The sequence below is a fragment of the Oncorhynchus masou genome, chromosome 17, assembly GCF_036934945.1.
Source record: "Oncorhynchus masou masou isolate Uvic2021 chromosome 17, UVic_Omas_1.1, whole genome shotgun sequence".
NCBI classification, from domain to species: domain Eukaryota; kingdom Metazoa; phylum Chordata; class Actinopteri; order Salmoniformes; family Salmonidae; genus Oncorhynchus; species Oncorhynchus masou.
The window spans coordinates 12,960,335-12,980,475 of NC_088228.1; the positions used below are offsets into that span (position 1 = coordinate 12,960,335).

Consider the following 20,141-nt stretch of genomic DNA (forward strand, 5'->3'; position numbering starts at 1 on the left):
CATATTCTTTGAGTATTTCATGGGTGATTGTTCCTGTCTCTGTGTTTATTGTCACCAGATAGGCTGTATAGGTTTTCACACATTTATTGTTTTTTGTTTAGTTATTTCATGTCGAGTTAATTTATTAAAGAACATGAATAACCACCACGCTGCATTTTGGTCCGCTTCTCTTCCACCAGACGAAAGCCGTTACACTCTGACTCAGGCAGCACCCAGTAGAACCCCCCCTCCCCTCCCTGCACTGCCCAGACACTTACAGTCAGTACACTAACACACTATACTACTCGCACAACCTGTGTTGTTTTGATTTTGGGAGGCCCAAATATAATAGAATCCCTATATTCTCCATAGGGTTCTCCCAATGCCCGGCAATTACGTACGACTTTCTACACAGTTCTGGGAACTGCGCTCACAGTGGCCAGATATAGTTTGCTTCTATGATGTGTTTTTAATTGTAATACAATTAATTGCTGCTGTTTTTAATGCCCTCGGGCTCCTTTAGTGTACATTTATTATTTAAAAAGGTTTTTCACTTGAGAAGAGAAAAGAGAGAAATAGGATGGAGGCGGTTATGAAATGGACACTGGAACTAGCCATGAAAGGGTTCCAAAATAAGCTGGCACAGTGACAAAAGGACTCGTGAGGGAGTCTATTAAAGGGGTTAAGAATCAGAAAGCCCTAAGAGAGGGGAGGTTCCATATTCTTCTCATCTATACTTGTTTTAGTGTTACACAACAAGGCCTTAGCGATGGAAATGTCTATAGCTACACTGACTGCTCACCGTGATAATCAAACTACGTAGTGACTACTTAGCGATGAACATCATCATCATGTGTGTTTAAACCAGCATATCAAACTACATAGCTATGAACATTGTGTGTGTGTCTACAATAACAACACGCAGTACCGGTCAAAAGTTTGGACACCTACTCATTCAAGGGTTTTTCTTTATTTTGACAATTTCTACATTGTAGAATAATATTGAAGACATCACAACTATGTAATAACACATATGGAATCATGTAATAACCCCCCAAAAAGTGTTAAACAAATCAAAATATATCTTATATTTTAGAATCTTCAAAGTATCCACCCTTGGCCTCGATGACAGCTTTGCACACTCTTAGTATTCTCTCAACCAGCTTCATGAGGAATGCTTTTCCACATATGCTGAGCACTTGTTGGCTGCTTTTCCTTCCTTCATGGTCCAACTCATCCCAAACCATCTCAATTGGGTTGATGTCGGGTGATTGTGGAGGCCAGGTCATCTGATGTAGCACTCCATCACTCTCCTTCTTTGTCAAATAACCCTAACACAGCCTGGAGGTGCTTATTTGAGCTGTTCTTGCCATAATATGGACTTGGTCTTTTACCAAATAGGGCTATCTTCTGTATACCACCCCTTCCAACACAAGTGATTGTCTCAAACGCATTAAAGAAAAGGAAAGAAATTCCACAAATTAAGCCACACCTGTTAATTGAAATGCATTCCAGGTGACTACCTCATGAAGCTGGTTGAGAGAATGCCAAGAGTGTGCAAAGCTGTCATCAAGGCAAACAGTGGCTACTTTGAAGAATCTCAAATTTAAAATATATTTTGATTTGTTTAAAACTTTTTTGGTTACTACATGATTCCATATGTGTTATTTCATAGTTTTGATATCTTCACTACTCTACAATGTAGAAAATAGTACAAATAAAGAAAAACCATTGAATGAGTAGGTGTGTCCAAACTTTTGACTGGTACTGTATATCAAACTACATGCAGTGCCTTGCAAAAGTATTCATCCCCCTTGGCGTTTTTCCTATTTTGTTGCATTACAACCTGTAATTTAAATGGATTTTCATTTGGAGTTCATGTAATGGACATAGACAAAATAGTCCAAATTGGTGAAGTGAAATGAAAAAAATGACTTGTTTAATCTCCACAGTGGAGATTGGAGTATCTGTCCATAGGACGACTTTAAGCCGTACACTCCACAGAGCTGGGCTTTATGGAAGAGTGGCCAGAAAAAAGCCATTGCTTAAAGAAAAAAATCAGCAAACACGTTTGGTGTTCACCAAAAGGTATGTGGGAGACTCCCCAAACATATGGAAGAAGGTACTCTGATCAGATGAAATTAAAATGTAGCTTTTTGGCCATCAAGGAAAAAGCTATGTCTGGCGCAAACCCAACACCACGCATCACCCCAAGAACACCATCCCCACAGTGAAGCATGGTGGTGGCAGCATCATGCTGTGGGGATGTTTTTCATTGGCAGGGACTGGGAAACTGGTCAGAATTGAAGGAATGATGGATGGTGCTAAATGAAGGGAAATTCTTGAGGGAAACCTGTTTCAGTCTTCCAGAGATTTGAGACTAGGACAGAGGTTCAACTTCCAGCAGGACAATGACCCTAAGCATACTGCTAAAGCAACACTTGAGTGGTTTAAGGGGAAACATTTAAATGTCTTGGAATAGCCTTGTCAAAGCCCAGACCTCAATCCAATTGAGAATATGTGGTATGATTTAAAGATTGCTGTACACCACAGAACCCATCCAACTTGAAGGACCTGGAGCAGTTTTGCCTTGAAGAATGGGCAAAAATCCCAGTGGCTAGATGTGCCAAGCTTATAGAGACATACCCCAAGAGACTTGCAGCTGTAATTGCTGCAAAAGGTGGCTTTACAAAGTATTGACTTTGGGGGGGATGAATAGTTATGCACGCTCAAGTTCTGTTTTTTTGTCTTATTTCTTGTTTGTTTCACAATAAAAATGATGTTGCATCTTCAAAGTGGTATGCATGTTCTGTAAATCAAATGATACAACCCACCCCCCAAAAATCAGTTTTAATTCCAGGTTGTAAGGCAACAAAATAGGAAAAATGCCAAGGGGGGGTGAATAGTTGTGCAAGCCACTGTAGCTATTAACATCACCACGAGGAATCATGTTGGAAATCCCTCCTCTTTGTGACAACATGACCAGAGATGCATATGGAGGTTGTTGTTCGAACTCAGTGTCACACTCTGACCATTATTTGAGTTGTTTGTTTCTATGTTTTGTTTGGTCAGGGTGTGATATGAGTGGGCATTCTATGTTGCATGTCTAGTTAGTCTGTTTCTATGTGGTTAAGGCTGATGTGGTTCTCAATCAGTGGCAGGTGTCTGTCGTTGTCTCTGATTGGGAACCATATTTAGGTATCCTGTTTTGTATTGTGGTTTGTGGGTTATTGTCTATGTGATGTTTCATGTTAGCACTCAGTTTTGATAGTGGTCACGGTCGTTTTGTTATTTTGTTTGTTTAGTGTACTTCGTGTTTTTTCGTAATTCATTAAAAGTATGTATTCAAACCACGCTGCGCTTTGGTCTCCTCACTACGACGATCGTGACACTCGGAGGGAGAATCTTCCATAAGACACATTAAATGCATCCCAGTATCTTTGTGGAGGAAACGGGCATTTCAACAGACGGTAGGGAGCAATAGAATCCATATGCCCTTAACGCATTTAAGGGAAGATCGTGGCATGGAGATGACAATGGTATGCTAACACCCAGGGGGATCATGCACCCATGTATGAAGTACGTGAGGTTGGAAACAGTTTTTTCCTGCAACCTAGAGCCATAATCTTCATGCCTAATTCTTTGTTGAAAATGTTATGCCTTAGGAGTTTAGTACAACTGACACACTAGTATAGTTAAGCAATAAGGCCCGAGGGGGTGTGGTATATGGCCAATATACCACGGCTAAGGGCTGTTCTTAAGTGCGACGCAAAGCGGAATGCCTGGATACAGCTCTTAGCCGTGGTATATTGGCCATATATCACAAACCCCCGAGGTGCCTTATTGCTATTATAAACTGTATACCAACTTAATTAGAACTGTAAAAATAAATATTGTCATACCCGTGGTATACGGTCTGATATACCACGGCTGTCAGACAATCAGCATTCAGGGCTCAAACCACCCAGTTTATAATTTATCATAACCCAAGAATTAAATACAATTAGTATTTTCTAAAGTCGAGCAACATTGCCAGCAGGCATGCCAGCTAAGATAGTTAGACAAGCTACTCTAACTTGATTGAAACCTGAAAATGCTCGGTAGCTAGTTATGAGTGTTTTATTTATTCATCAAGAAGGAATCATAGGGTACATAGCTTAAATTTACAAACATACCTTCTGTGAGGCCCATCACTGGCAGCTAAAATCAAATCAAACGCTGTGTGTAACTCGACACTTTCTCTCCTCCTCCACTGACGATACCAAAGATTTTTTAACAAAGATTGACCACAGCCTGTCATTTCCAATGGGAGCAAATAGTGGGCAGAACAAGCAAGGAGGTAGGCAGAGCCAAGCACGAGCTAGCGAGATCCGATTGGCACGTTCTAGCATACATGTTTCTGTTTGAGAACGCCTACTCTGTGAAGTAAGCATGTGCAATAACTCATTTTGCCTTTGCAATCCTTCTAAGCAATGCAATTTTATTTTATTTTTTAGCAAAGGGTAAAGCCTACAAAACTTGTCCACTCATAACAGATTCTAGTTTTGGGAACAGAAAACTGTTTTAAGAACAAATGTTCCATTGATGAGAAAATGTCCAGAATGTCGGCCAAAATATCTGTCCCATCATACTATCTGTGACAATACAGTCTGAGCGCACTGGAGTATCTAGTGTCCTATCTAGTGTCCTATCTAGCATATCTTTGCTCTGTGGTGCACCTTGGAAGGAACCACTTACTGGTCCAGTCAGTGTGCCCCTTCCAAAAAATACCACTGACAAATATTTTTCACTAAACATTTTGATAAAAACTGGGCCTAAAAAAGAAGTTTAGTAATTAATTCAACATCTGAAAAATAAATAAAAAACAGGACAAATCTGTGGGGGCACTTGCACCTCTGCTAACACCCTCCCACACACAAGTAGCCTACACTCTGCCTCTCTCTGCATTTCTCTATCTCGCATGCACACATGCACACACAGGCGCATACAAACACAATTATATACGTAACATAACATGTTCCATTTAGCAGACTTAGTCATGCTTGCATACTTTTTATTTACCTACAGGTGGTCCCGGGAATCAAACCCACTATCCTGGCATTGCAAGCGCCATGCTCCATCCAATTCAATCGCCTAAACATATACCGGCACTAATGAAATCATACTGTACTGCAATGCTTCAATCAACTGAGACTGTGGATCGACAGAGTCCCATTCGAATTATGTGCAAGTAAGAACAATGGTTTTAACACTATGCAAACAATGATTCACCATTGTGATACTCATTACAATGGCATGTCTTGTGCATTTGTTCTCTGATGGGTACACAAATATGTAACTATTCTTTGCATTCTGAATACTTCTCCTTGCTTTGTATAAATTCCGATAAATACCACACCATGCCCAGTCTGTATAATAAGTCCAAGGCAGAAACAGCCAATATACATATTTCAGTGTGAAAGGGGTTTAAATATCCTCCTACTTCCACAGGTCTCTGTGGAAATGTTACAAACTCATATTCGTATCCTTTGTAAACAGTGGTTCAAGGCAGTTTGAGCATGAAAACTCGACTGCACCTTTTGTTTTACACAGAATATGTATTGATCTGCCCAAGGGTTTTTGGTGAGGTTTACAACAGCAGCATTATGTTTGATACGGAAGAAAATGAAGTGGTCTCCAGTCAAATCAGAACCTTCGGGCACCAGGAGCTTAGCTTAAGTTAAGGTTAAGACTTCAAACCGAAGGGGTGGAATACAGTGCCTGGGTAGCCGCACAACGGCACCACGCTACAGTACACATGCACTAACTGGGCTCAATGTAATTCACAACGGTGAGAGATGCTTTCAGACACGCATATTTTAGTGCAGTCAAGGAACCGTGAGTTGATTTAGTGTAAGAGGCACAGTAGTATGAAATGAGACGTACAGTATTCTATCTCATTCAATCTTAGTGTATTACAGTGAATTGCAATTTGCTTTAATATGAACTAGTGTTAAAATAATTTTTCAGAAACACCTGCCAACTGGTACGGTTTCACTATGGCAGATGTAATGAAACACATCCCACTGATAAGTTCTTCCAGTCTCTATCTCATGATGAATGATCAATATCAAATTGCAGTGCCATTATTCATACTCTCCCAGTTCCTGACCACTGATCATGGCCCTAGCACAGGACGTAGGCAAGATCAATTACATAATTAGCCACCAAGCATATGCATGGCTGTGATACATTATGTGGTTGACTTAACTTGGCTACGATTGCACAAAAAATGACCATAAATGAACCTGGGTCATTTGTTACGCAATGTGCTATGGCGATTGTGTGTACACAGTAAAACATGTAAATACAAAATAGAAACTGAAGAATAATGTCAGGTTACAACATGTATTAAAAACAGGAAACAAGAATCAGAGGTCAAATATACACAGGACAACTAGCAGAGGTCAAATATACACAGGACACCTAGCAGAGGTCAAATATACACAGGACAACTAGCAGAGGTCAAATATACACAGGACAACTAGCAGAGGTCAAATATACACGGAACAACTAGCAGAGGTCAAATATACACGGAACAACTAGCAGAGGTCAAATATACACGGAACAAGCAGCAGAGGTCAAACATACACGAGACAAATTGCACTTGGGTAACCAGAGCAAAAATATCTTACATATAGAGTGATGGCGGGCTACGGCTGTACTGCTTTGGGCTATTGAGGAAACCCCCCACTCTTTGTATCTAACTGGACTCTGCACGTAATTCAATACACCTCTTCTTGTGCAAAATCACTCAGATGAAACGCAACAGAGCCATGTGAACTGTTGAGCGGATAAGAAGCCATCTCCTATTAGGACCCTAGCAGTCGCCCAGTGTGTGTGTGTGTGTGTGTGTGTGTGTCTGTGTGTGCGAGCAATATGAGTGTACAATGTATGTCAAACCTTGGAGGGCATTTTTCCCTTCATTCTCTGTACGTAGGCAATGCCATAGAGAGGCCTAGATATACAATGCCATAGAGAGGCCTAGATATACAGTGCCAGGTTTTCCTCACCATAGCAACAAATATGGAAACACAAATCTATTTCAGTGAGCAAGCGTAGAGTAGCAGCACTTAAATGCAGAACAAAAAAATGGGAAAAACCACAATAAATTAGCGAAGGCCTTTAGGTTAGTACTCACTCCCTCCTTCATGCCGGATGCAGAGGAAAATGGTGTTTCCCACCCACCTCCCCAATACAATGTGAATGTGTTATCAGAGATCGTGCCATTCACTCCCAGCATACAGGATGTGGCCCGGGTTCCACCCCTGTTAATGAAGGAGGGTGATGCTTGTTCATTGATGTATGTTTACTTACAAGGTGTTGGCTGCGCTGAGCTTGAGGACAGGAAGGTAACCAATGGAAACATGCACGACGTTGCACGCCTAATGGAGCTAAAACAAAGGGCCTTGTACAAGAGGCCTGGTGATGACTGGTGAAGGATACAAGAGGCCTGGTGATGACTGATACAAGAGGCCTGGTGATGACTGATACAAGAGGCCTGGTGATGACTGATACAAGAGGCCTGGTGATGACTGATACAAGAGGCCTGGTGATGACTGATACAAGAGGCCTGGTGATGACTGATACAAGAGGCCTGGTGATGACTGATACAAGAGGCCTGGTGATGACTGATACAAGAGGCCTGGTGATGACTGTTACAAGAGGCCTGGTGATGACTGTTACAAGAGGCCTGGTGATGACTGTTACAAGAGGCCTGGTGATGACTGATACAAGAGGCCTGGTGATGACTGATACAAGAGGCCTGGTGATGACTGATACAAGAGGCCTGGTGATGACTGGTGATGACTGATACAAGAGGCCTGGTGATGACTGATACAAGAGGCCTGGTGATGACTGATACAAGAGGCCTGGTGATGACTGATACAAGAGGCCTGGTGATGACTGATACAAGAGGCCTGGTGATGACTGATACAAGAGGCCTGGTGATGACTGATACAAGAGGCCTGGTGATGACTGATACAAGAGGCCTGGTGATGACTGATACAAGAGGCCTGGTGATGACTGATACAAGAGGCCTGGTGATGACTGATACAAGAGGCCTGGTGATGACTGTTACAAGAGGCCTGGTGATGACTGTTACAAGAGGCCTGGTGATGACTGATACAAGAGGTGTGGTGATGACCGATAGAGGAAGTTTAATCAACAAATCCGTTTCTTCTGGCAAAGGTTGGAGCCTCAACAGCACCGCTAATCATAACAAAATAGGGGATCTGTCGACATGACAGGCTCTTGAATCACATAATTGTATTAACTAAGTCTAATCACATACCCAACATTAATACTGCACTAATAGTGATAGACTTGATTAGACTACTCTTGGAAAACAACTCGTCTTGATAAGATTCTGTTTTTTTAAAGAAAACAACACATAAAAAACTGAGCAAAAAAGCAAAAGCCAACAAGGTGCAAACACAGCAGCATAGCCTCGATATAAATACAAGCAATATGTCACACGGTATCAAGTTGGTGGCAGTGGCACGGTGACATATACAGTATTGACCTCCTATAGCTCATATAGGGTGATTATAACCAGTGTGTCAGGAGAAGTACAAAGGCTTTACTGTAAATGTGTAATAGCTTTCTCCTTCATCTCTCCACCCATCCTGCTGATGACACACGTGACCCCATCTTCCCTTTAGAGGTATACAGGCTGGCAACAGGAGCCAGTCAGCAGCCGGAGCCACTGTCCTGTCCAAGGGGACACCTCTATACCAGTAAGTAGAAAGAATTAAAGAGTACTTACACAAGGCTCACAATGGGACCAGCAAGGTACCTTTCAAAACACCAATGTTATTGAGGCTGGACACAATATCAGACTGCCATCAATATGGATCAGCTATTGAGTTTCGGGGTGAGGTGCAGGATGCTGTAATTGTATACACTTTATCTGTCTTGCGCTGTCACAATTGTTTTGTTTAAGGGATTTCAAAACAGTGGAGCCAACCTCATTAAGGGCAAGTCAATAAGATTGAAGCAGGAAGCTCGAGGGAAACATGAATAGATAAGTATGTGAGTCTATCAGAATACTTGCAGTAGTTGTTAACATGTCTGATAGACTAGAAAAGCTTTTAATATGATTGTATAATGTAAGTCATTCAAAAATAGTTGTAATCATTTTGATTCTGGTCATTTTATGATGAGTGAGAATGCATACACAATATGAAAATCTATAGTTGAATGTAAAAGCTATATAAATTCACAAGAGGGACATTTTTTAAATGATTTAAAGCCATATTTAAATAAAATAATGATATTACTTCCAATAGCACAACCTCTGATGCAAAGATATTTTGGCATTTATTTTCCAGCCTGAACTCACTGTAAGGCTACATGGATGTTATGTCATGGGTTAGCTTTTCACAGTATGTGTATCCAAACCTTTCATTAGTTTGTACATTGCAGTACAAAGCATCCAATGAAAAACGGGACTATGGTAAGGTGCTTAAACACAATACGTGTTGTCATAACTGTGGCACTATGCCAAAACGTGTAACAGGAGAGAGAAGCCTACTGTGAAGATGCAACAGACAGTTATCTCCGACTGCGAGAGAACAGATTACATTTTTTCAACACGCAAAAAAATACTCGCTGTTCCTGCAACATGGAACAGGTGTGTGTGTGTGTGTGTGTGTGTGTGTGTGTGTGTGTGTGTGTGTGTGTGTGTGTGTGTGTGTGTGTGTGTGTGTGTGTGTGTGTGTGTGTGTGTGTGTGTGTGTGTGTGTGTGTGTGTGCGCTGTTCGTGCGGGGGTGTCATAGGTTACATGAGTGATTTGTGAAGAAGCAGTAGCACAGTTACATAGATCCTTAGTAACGTTACCTGTGAAACATATAACTAATGTATCCATCCATACAAATAACCCACATACAGCGCTGTTATATAAAAAAACTATGTGGCAGGCGTGGCCATGGACTAGAAACGTTATAGGTTAAAGTCAATTTACAGGTTACAGCTTTCTCAGACCCTAATTATTACATCTCAACGGTGCATGAGCAAATTAGAAATGTACCTGATAATGATCGATTAGTATCCGCTCTTCTCCCTTATGCGGGCTCTCCGGCCACAGGTGATAGCTGGAGCCGTAGTTAGGGCTGCTCTTGCTGCTACTGCCAGTCGCAGACGAGTTCCCCCCGTACGGCTGCGTTGGTGGATTTACACGGGAGTCGCGGCAATGTTGTTGCGACTGATTGGCTTGGTTCGTTTGCCCCGGCTTATTGCAGTCTTGGTCACAGTGCTGCGGACGCTGGGGACATAGCCCCAGTGCGTCTTGCTGCTGCTGATGCTGTTGCAGCAGTGATGCCTGGTTATTCCTACATACCTCTCCTGAGCCGTTGGCGCAGTAGTTGATAGGCAAGCTGCTCCCCACCAGTAGCTGTTGTTGAGCTCGCAATAGTGGCTTTTGCTGTAGCTGCTGCAGGTCCTGAGCCTGGGACTCGAATGCTCGCCGATTAGCCTCGATTGACTCACATACATTTACTGTGCGCCCTTTCTGCGAGTTTGCTCGGATTGCTTCAGGGGAGGGGTCCCTGTGTCGGAGTCTTTGACAGTGTTGCTGCAACAACTGCTTCTGGTCTCGGTACCCTCCTCCTCCTTCTCCTCCCCTGCAGTGTTCCACGATGCTCGCCTGTTGGTAATTGGCACTGCTTTGAAAATGTTCCCCGCGATTAGATTCCTGCAAAAACAGCAAAGAGGACGACGTTGGCGGCGGCGGCAAAGATAGGGAGGGCTGCGGCGGGTGAGTGAGGGGCTGGCGCTGGTGAGAAAGGTTCGCCTTCTCGGAAAAACTGCAGTGGCAGCTCTGACTAACAGGCTGTTCCGACTGCGGCTGCGAGCCGACTGCGGCCCAAAGGTTCTGCTTCAGGTGCGCTGGCTGCCCGTCGGGTTCACAGACCCGGTGTGACGGTCGCTGGGCGATGTCGTAGTTTGTCAGAGGTGGGGGTTCGCTGTGCTGCGGCTGACAGGCATGGATACCTCTCCGAGAGGGTTGACTCAGACAAGGCAGTTCGTGGTTCTGGTAGTGTGAGGTGGTAGTTGAACGCTCTCTGAAAGACGGAGGAGGGGGCGGCAGACTGAAAACTGGAGAGACTGGGTTTGGGTCTCGGCTCTGCGCGCTGCCTTGCTCTTCGTCGGGGATTTGGTGCTGATAGACAGCTCCCGCGTATCGATGCCGCATCCCCTTAAAAGCCGAGTCTTGCTGTGGTTGCTCGTTTGCCTTGTATAGCTCCGACACCCGTTCATTGCGATCAGTCCCAGCAGAATAGAGCCGACTCGTCTCATTGGTAGGTTTGACCAGGACCTGCATTAAAACGCCACCTTACGGACAAAACACCGCCTTCGTTAGAATATTGGTAACCAAATATGCACACAGGTTAGAGGATATTCTTAACGAAAACAATACGCCAATATATTTATCATATTTGATGCGATTGCGAAATAGGGATGAAAGTGATCCACACAGTATAAGGCCAATCGTTTATTAACGCATTGGATCTTGACTATTGACTTTCCACTGTTGCCACAACAACCATGCAGACAATCACTTTCTCTCCAATTGAATCTTCTTTTATAGTCTCTACCAAATGTGCCCCTTAAACATCGTACCATTACCACTTACTCGGTTGTATCACTACGATAGTTTATAGGTCTATAATACGAGTTTTCTATACATCCCCACATTCAATAATTCAATATAAGCATGACATGAAAGGCCTAATAATATTCTCTAATAAAACCCATGACACCAAACCCAACTTTACGCACCATCATCTTTGTTTACACATGGTCCACATAGTCCATTCGAGAAATTGTTTTAAATAATCGTCAAAAATCCTCCTTTGTTATAATACTTGAGAATTGCAGTTCAGTGTTCAATATTGAATCAAGACTAGACATGGTTTTGGATTACCAGGCAGAAGAATTCGTTATGATCTAGCATGCACTGCCTGCATAGTCGAACACAACTAAATGTGTAACCAGAGGTGGTCACAACGGCTATATAAAACACCTTCGTATTGCGTTACACACAAAGCATAATGATATAAAAGCATTTTGTTGTCTGGTAGCATGGTAGGATGTGTTGTGTATACCATTATGAGACAACCTGCTGGCAGATCCGAAGGAGGGCGAGGGCGAGGCGGGGCAGAGACAGGGGGAGCGCTGTCCAGGGTTCTGAGAGTTAGCTATGAGCAAGCGACAAAAATAGACCGTGTCAACTAGCTGAAGGACAGCACTCAAGGAGAGTGGAAAGGGGGAGGCTGAAACCCCAAATGGTCTGTGAATGACCAGTGATACGACAGAAAGGGATGGGGTTGTTGATCAGCTATCTATTTTGAAGGGGAAAAACACATTTCAAAATAAAACTGACCATAGCCTATAGGCCTAACTTTTCATAATACTCAAAATGACATTTTGACAGTTTATGTAGAGGCTGAGTGGGCGGGCAAGAGAGAAGGAGACAACTTGTTCCATCATACATTAGGAGTACTTCTTAATAATAAGCAATACCTTCCAAAGCTGTGTCAACCATTGTGAGTTTTCATGGGGCTCAGACTGCAGATGTGGACTCTTTCCTTCAATAGTTGAGGGAAGGCTTGCTTACACTGTTTTATAGCTCCTGTGGAAGACTGCAGGAATTCGGAACATTAGAAACCTGACCATTCTCATTAAGTAATTGGTCGTTGTGACCTGTGTGGGTTCCTTGGCAAGATGGAGTTTCATTTGCTGGTTTGGGAAGCAATGTCACTGCTGCCACATAAATAATGAAATCAAACTTTACAACTCTTACACAAACTCAAAAGTCCACGAACATGAGCACACACACACACACACAAGCAGAAGCGTGCGCATACCCAAACACGCACACACACTCACTCACTCACTCACTCACTCACTCACTCACTCACACACTCACACACTCACACACTCCTCTCCTCCCACCCTCTCTCTCTCTCTAGAAAAAACAAAAGATTGCCATGCCTATTTAATTCCTCTTGTACAAGGCCCACATCCCAATACCCATCCCTTTTAGCTTGGCCATTTGCGTTAGGAAGTATATTGTGTGACATCCCGTAAGAAATACTGCGAAAGCCCAATAACACATAAATGATAGTGTAGAGAACATGCATGAGGGGAAGTGAAGGGGTTACATGTAACACAGGAAGCAGATAAGAAGAATGTAATTACAGTAAAAGAAGAAGAAAGACGAAGCCAGAGCAATGCAGCGATGAAGATTTCTCAGTGAGAGTGAAGACGTTGTACGTAATAAGAGCAGGTGCAGGTTAGAGAAAAGATGTTAGAAATTGGGGAGAAAAAGGAGGGTAAGATACAATAACAAAAAATAAAATATTATTTTGAACAGTAGCGAGATAGAAAATATCTGGTGATGTGGTCAAAGACAACAAAATGAAGCCCCCCATGATGTAAGGTATAGGATAAAACTACAAGGATACAGAGGAAATAGTAATGTTGTATTGATCTATCAATTCACATCAAATATATGTATAACCTGTACTGTAGGTATGCTATTGCATTCTGTAATAAAGATTGCATTTGAGATCAGAGTGCTCTTAAGACTTGGTCTCCTGCCTGTGTAAGATCGCACTATTAAAAGAGCACCAGGAGAGCAGTAGAATCAGGAGAGGAGAATAGTAGAATCAGGAGAGGAGAGCAGTAGAATCAGGAGAGGAGAGCAGTAGAATCAGGAGAGGAGAGCAGTAGAATCAGGAGAGGAGAGCAGTAGAATCAGGAGAGGAGATTAGTAGAATCAGGAGAGGAGAGCAGTAGAATCAGGAGAGGAGAGTAGTAGAATCAGGAGAGGAGAGCAGTAGAATCAGGAGAGGAGAGCAGTAGAATCAGGAGAGGAGTGCAGTAGAATCAGGTGAGGAGAGCAGTAGAATCATGAGGGAGAGTAGTAGAATCAGGAGAGGAGAGCAGTAGAATTAGAAGAGGAGAGTAGAAGAGAGTAGTAGAATCTCTACTACAGGAGAATAGTAGAAGAGAGTAGTAGAATCAGGAGTAGAGAATAGTAGAGAGTAGTAGAATCAGGAGAAGAGAGTAGTATAGAGAATAGTAGAATCAAGAGAAGAGAGTAGTAGAATCAGGAGAAGAGAGTAGTAGAATCAGGAGAAGAGAGTAGTCGAGAGTAGTAGAATCAGGAGAGGAGAGTAGTAGAATTAGTAGAGAGTAGTAGAATCAGGAGAAGAGAGTCGTCGAGAGTAGTAGAATCAGGAGAGGAGAGTAGTAGAATTAGTAGAGAGTAGGAGAATCAGGAGAAGAGAGTAGTAGAATCATGAGAAGAGAGTAGTCGAGAGTAGTAGAATCAGGAGAGGAGAGTAGTAGAATTAGTAGAGAGTAGTAGAATCATGAGAAGAGAGTCGTTGAGAGTCGTCGAGAGTTGTAGAATCAGGAGAAGAGAGTAGTAGAGAATAGTAGAATCAGGAGAGGAGAGAAGTATAATCAGGATAGGAGAGCAGTAGAATCAGGAGAGGAGAGCAGTAGAATCAGGAGAGGAGAGCAGTAGAATCAGGAGAGGAGAGTAGTAGAATTAGTAGAGAGCAGTAGAATCAGGAGAGGAGAGTAGTAGAATTAGTAGAGTAGTAGAATCAGGAGAAGAGAGTCGTCGAGAGTAGTAGAATCAGGAGAGGAGAGTAGTAGATTTAGTAGAGAGTAGTAGAATCATGAGAAGAGAGTCGTTGAGAGTTGTCGAGAGTTGTAGAATCAGGAGAAGAGAGTAGTAGAGAGTAGTAGAATCAGGAGAGGAGAGCAGTATAATCAGGAGAGGAGAGCAGTATAATCAGGAGAGGAGAGAGGTATAATCAGGAGAGGAGAGCAGTATAATCAGGAGAGGAGAGCAGTATAATCAGGAGAGGAGAGCAGTAGAATCAAGAGAGGAGAGCAGTAGAATCAGGAGAGGAGAGCAGTAGAATCAGGAGAGGAGAGCAGTAGAATCAGGAGAGGAGAGCAGTAGAATCAGGAGAGGAGAGCAGTAGAATCAGGAGAGGAGAGTAGTAGAATCAGAAGAGGAGAGTAGTAGAATCAGGAGAGGAGAGCAGTAGAATCAGGAGAGGAGAGCAGCAGAATCAGGAGAGGAGAGCAGTAGAATCAGGAGAGGAGAGCAGTAGAATCATGAGGGAGAGTAGTAGAATCAGGAGAGGAGAGTAGTAGAATCAGGAGAGGAGAGCAGTAGAATCATGAGAGGAGAGTATTAGAATCTCTACTACAGGAGAGCAGTAGAATCAGGAGAGGAGAGCAGTAGAATCAGGAGAGGAGAGTAGTAGAATCAGAAGAGAGGAGAGCGGTAGAATCAGGAGAGGAGAGCGGTAGAATCAGGAGAGGAGAGCGGTAGAATCAGGAGAGGAGAGCGGTAGAATCAGGAGAGGAGAGCGGTAGAATCAGGAGAGGAGAGCAGTAGAATCAGGAGAGGAGAGAGTAGAGATAGTGAGAGAGGAGAGTAGTAGAATAGAATCAGGAGAGGAGAGTAGTAGAATCAGGAGAGGAGAGCAGTAGAATCAGGAGAGGAGAGTAGTAGAATCATGAGGGAGAGTAGTAGAATCAGGAGAGGAGAATAGTAGAATCAGGAGAAGAGTGCAGTAGAATCAGTAGAGGAGAGCAGTAGAATCATGAGGGAGAGTAGTAGAATCAGGAGAGGAGAGCAGTAGAATCAGGAGAGGAGAGCAGTAGAATCAGGAGAGGAGAATAGTAGAATCAGGAGAGGAAAGCAGCAGAATCAGGAGAGGAGAATAGTAGAATCTCTACTACAGGAGAGTAGTAGAATCAGGAGAGGAGAGCAGTAGAATCATGAGAGGAGAGCAGTAGAATCAGGAGAGGAGAGCAGTAGAATCAGGAGAGGAGAGCAGTAGAATCAGGAGAGTAGAGCAGTAGAATCAGGAGAGGAGAGCAGTAGAATCAGGAGAGGAGACTAGCAGAATTAGGAGAGGAGAGTAGTAGAATCAGGAGAGGAGAGTAGTAGAATCAGGAGAGGAGAGCAGTAGAATCAGGAAAGGAGAGCAGTAGAATCAGGAGAGGAGAGTAGTAGAATCATGGAGGGAGAGTAGTAGAATCAGGAGAGTAGAATAGTAGAATCAGGAGAGGAGAGCAGTAGAATCATGAGGGAGAGTAGTAGAATCAGGAGAGGAGAGCAGTAGAATCAGGAGAGGAGAGTAGAAGAGAGTAGTAGAATCTCTACTACAGGAGAATAGTAGAAGAGAGTAGTAGAATCAAGAGAAGAGAGTAGTAGAATCAGAAGAAGAGAGTAGTAGAATCAGGAGTAGAGAATAGTAGAGAGTAGTAGAATCAGGAGTAGAGAGTAGTAGAATCAGGAGAAGAGAGTAGTAGAGAATAGTAGAATCAAGAGAAGAGTGTAGTAGAATCAGGAGAAGAGAGTCGTCGAGAGTAGTAGAATCAGGAGAAGAGAGTAGTCGAGAGTAGTAGAATCAGGAGAGGAGAGTCGTTGAGAATTCGTAGTTGTAGAATCAGGAAAAGAGAGTAGTAGAGAATAGTAGAATCAGGAGAGGAGAGTAGTAGAATCAGGATAGAGAGTAGTAGAATCAGGAGAGGAGAGAGCAGTAGAATCAGTAGAGAGAGAGTAGTAGAATCAGGAGAAGGAGAGTAGTAGAATCAGGAGAGAGCAGTAGAATCAGGAGAGGAGAGTAGTAGAATTAGTAGAGTAGTAGAATCAGGAGAAGAGAGTAGTAGAGAGTAGTAGAATCATGAGAGTAGTAGAATCAGGAGAGGAGAGTAGTAGAATCAGTAGAGAGTAGTAGAATCATGAGAAGGAGTCAGTGAGAGTTGTCGAGAGTTGTAGAATCAGGAGAAGAGAGTAGTAGAGAGTAGTAGAATCAGGAGAGGAGAGCAGTAGAATCAGGAGAGGAGAGCAGAAATCAGGAGAGAGAGCAGTAGAATCAGGAGAGGAGAGCAGTAGAATCAGGAGAGGAGAGCAGTAGAATCAGGAGAGGAGAGTAGTAGAATCAGGAGAGGAGAGCAGTAGAATCAGGAGAGGAGAGCAGTAGAATCAGGAGAGGAGAGCAGTAGAATCAGGAGAGGAGCAGTAGAATCAGGAGGAGAGGAGAGCAGTAGAATCAGGAGAGGAGAGTAGTAGAATCAGGAGAGGAGAGTAGTAGAATCAGGAGAGGAGAGCAGTAGAATCAGGAGAGGAGAGCAGTAGAATCAGGAGAGAGAGAATCAGAGAAGAGAGTAGTAGAATCAGAGAGAGGAGTAGAAGGAGAATATCAGGAGAGGAGAGCAGTAGAATCATGAGAGAGTCAGAGAGTAGAATCAGAAGACTACAGAGAGCAGTAGAATCAGGAGAAGAGCAGTAGAATCAGGAGAGTAGTAGAATCAGGAGAGGAGAGCGGTAGAATCAGGAGAGGAGAGCAGTAGAATCAGGAGAAGAGAGTAGTAGAATCAGAGAAGGAGAGTAGTAGAATCAGGAGAAGGAGAGTAGTAGAATCAGGAGAGGAGAGAGTAGAATCAGGAGAGGAGAGTAGTAGAATCAGGAGAGGAGAGTAGAATCAGTAGTAGAATCAGGAGAGGAGAATAGTAGAATAGTAGAATTAGGAGAGAGTAGAATCAGAAGAATCAGTCAGAGAGAGAGCAGTAGAATCAGAGGAGAGTAGTAGAATCAGGAGAGGAGAGTAGTAGAATCAGGAGAGGAGAGCAGTAGAATCAGGAGAGGAGAATAGTAGAATCAGGAGAGGAGAGCAGTAGAATCAGGAGAGGAGAGTAGTAGAATCTAGAATTACAGTAGAATCAGGAGAGTAGTAGAATCATGAGAGAGAGAGCAGTAGAATCAGGAGAGGAGAGAGTAGAATCAGGAGAGGAGAGCAGTAGAATCAGGAGAGGAGAGAGTAGAATAGAGAGTAGTAGAATCAGGAGAGGAGAGCAGTAGAATCAGGAGAAGAGAGTAGTAGAATCAGGAGAGGAGAGTAGTAGAATCAGGAGAAGAGAAGTAGTAGAATCAGGAGAGTAGAGAATAGTAGAATCAGGAGAGGTAGAATCATGAGAGAGTAGTAGAGAGAAGAGAGTAGTAGAATCAGGAGAAGAGAGTAGTAGAATCAGGAGAAGAGAGTAGAATCAGGAGAGGAGAGTAGAAGTAGAGTAGTAGAATCATGAGAAGAGAGTCGTTGAGAGTCTACTACAGGAGAATCAGTAGAAGAGAGTAGTAGAATCAGAGAAGAGAGTAGTAGAATCAGGAGAAGAGAGTAGTAGAATCAGGAGTAGAGAGTAGTAGAATCAGGAGAAGAGAGTAGTAGAGATAGTAGAATCAGAGAAGAGTAGTAGAATCAGGAGAAGAGAGTCGTAGTAGAATCAGAGAGTAGTAGAATCAGGAGAAGAGAGTAGTAGAATAGTAGAATCAGGAGAGGAGAGTAGTAGAATCAGTAGAATCAGAGAGAATCAGGAGAATAGTAGTTGTCAGGAGAATAGTAGAATCAGGAGAGGAGAGTAGTAGAATTAGTAGAGAGTAGTAGAATCAGGAGAAGAGAGTAGTAGAATCAGGAGAAGAGAGTAGTAGAATCATGAGAAGAGAGTAGTCGAGAGTAGTAGAATCAGGAGAGGAGAGTAGTAGAATTAGTAGAGAGTAGTAGAATCATGAGAAGAGAGTCGTTGAGAGTCGTCGAGAGTTGTAGAATCAGGAGAAGAGAGTAGTAGAGAGTAGTAGAATCAGGAGAGGAGAGCAGTAGAATCAGGAGAGGAGAGTAGAAGAGAGTAGTAGAATCTCTACTACAGGAGAATAGTAGAAGAGAGTAGTAGAATCAAGAGAAGAGAGTAGTAGAGAATAGTAGAATCAAGAGAAGAGTGTAGTAGAATCAGGAGAAGAGAGTCGTCGAGAGTAGTAGAATCAGGAGAGGAGAGTAGTAGAATCAGGAGAGGAGAGCAGTAGAATCAGGAGAGGAGAGTAGTAATTAGTAATCAGGAGAGGAGAGTTGTCGAGAGTAGTAGAATCAGGAGAGGAGAGTAGTAGAAGAGAAGAGAGTAGTAGAATCAGGAGAGGAGAGTAGTAGAATCAGGAGAGGAGAGAGTAGAATCGAGAGTTGTAGAATCAGGAGAAGAGAGTAGTAGAATCAGGAGAATCAGAGAAGTAGAATCAGGAGAGGAGAGTAGAGTTGTAGAATCAGGAGAAGAGAGTAGTAGAATCAGGAGAGGAGAGTAGTAGAATCAGGAGAAGAGAGTCGTCGAGAGTTGTAGAATCAGGAGAAGAGAGTAGTAGAGAGTAGTAGAATCAGGAGAGGAGAGTAGTAGAATCAGGAGAAGAGAGTAGTAGAATCATGAGAGGAGAGTAGTAGAATCAGGAGAAGAGAATAGTATAATCAGGAGAGGAGAATAGTAGAATCAGGAGAGGAGAGTAGTAGAATCAGGAGAGGAGAGTAGTAGAATCAGGAGAGGAGAATAGTAGAATCAGGAGAAGAGAATAGAGACCCCTCCTGTCTCAGCCTCCAGTATTTATGCTGCAGTAGTTTATGTGTCGGGGGGCTGGGGTCAGTTTGTTATATCTGGAGTACTTCTCCTGTCCAATTCGGTGTCCTGTGTGAATCTAAGTGTGCGTTCTCTAATTCTCTCCTTCTCTCTCTCGGAGGACCTGAGCCCTAGGACCATGCCCCAGGACTACTTGACATGATGACTCCTTGCTGTCCCCAGTCCACCTGGCTGTGCTGCTGCTCCAGTTTCAACTGTTCTACCTTATTATTATTCGACCATGCTGGTCATTTATGAACATTTGAACATCTTGGCCATGTTCTGTTATAATCTCCACTAGGCACAGCCGGAAGAGGACTGGCCACCCCACATATGCTCTCTCTAATTCTCTTTCTTTCTCTCTCTCGGAGGACCTGAGCCCTAGGACCATGCCCCAGGACTACCTGACATGATGACTCCTTGCTGTCCCCAGTCCACCTGGCCGTGCTGCTGCTCCAGTTTCAACTGTTCTGCCTTATTATTATTCGACCATGCTGGTCATTTATGAACATTTGAACATCTTGGCCATGTTCTGTTATAATCTCCACCCGGCACAGCCAGAAGAGGACTGGCCACCCCACATAGCCTGGTTCCTCTCTAGGTTTCTTCCTAGGTTTTGGCCTTTCTTGGGAGTTTTTCCTTACCACCGTGC

At 43.2% G+C, this 20,141-nt stretch overlaps 1 protein-coding gene and 1 long non-coding RNA gene across 3 annotated transcripts in view; one reads left to right on the forward strand and one right to left on the reverse strand.

Moving 5' to 3' along the window:
* Positions 1-11,262, reverse strand: part of LOC135558514 (small conductance calcium-activated potassium channel protein 2-like) — a 43,653-nt gene extending 32,391 nt beyond the window's left edge. Inside the window, exon 1 of one of the 2 annotated variants that reach the window (XM_064992372.1) lies at positions 10,050-11,262. In XM_064992372.1, the coding sequence (XP_064848444.1) occupies positions 10,050-11,213 (1,164 nt within the window). In that variant the 5' untranslated portion in view covers positions 11,214-11,262. Of the gene's footprint in view, positions 1-7,159; positions 7,194-10,049 lie in introns of those variants that run through there. The other variant, XM_064992374.1, reaches the window with a different exon arrangement.
* Positions 8,140-19,781, forward strand: LOC135558515 (uncharacterized). Its single transcript, XR_010458370.1, has 3 exons — positions 8,140-8,208; positions 8,682-8,756; positions 19,611-19,781. It is a non-coding gene; the product is annotated as an uncharacterized LOC135558515 (long non-coding RNA).
* The last annotated feature ends 360 nt before the right edge of the window (positions 19,782-20,141 follow it).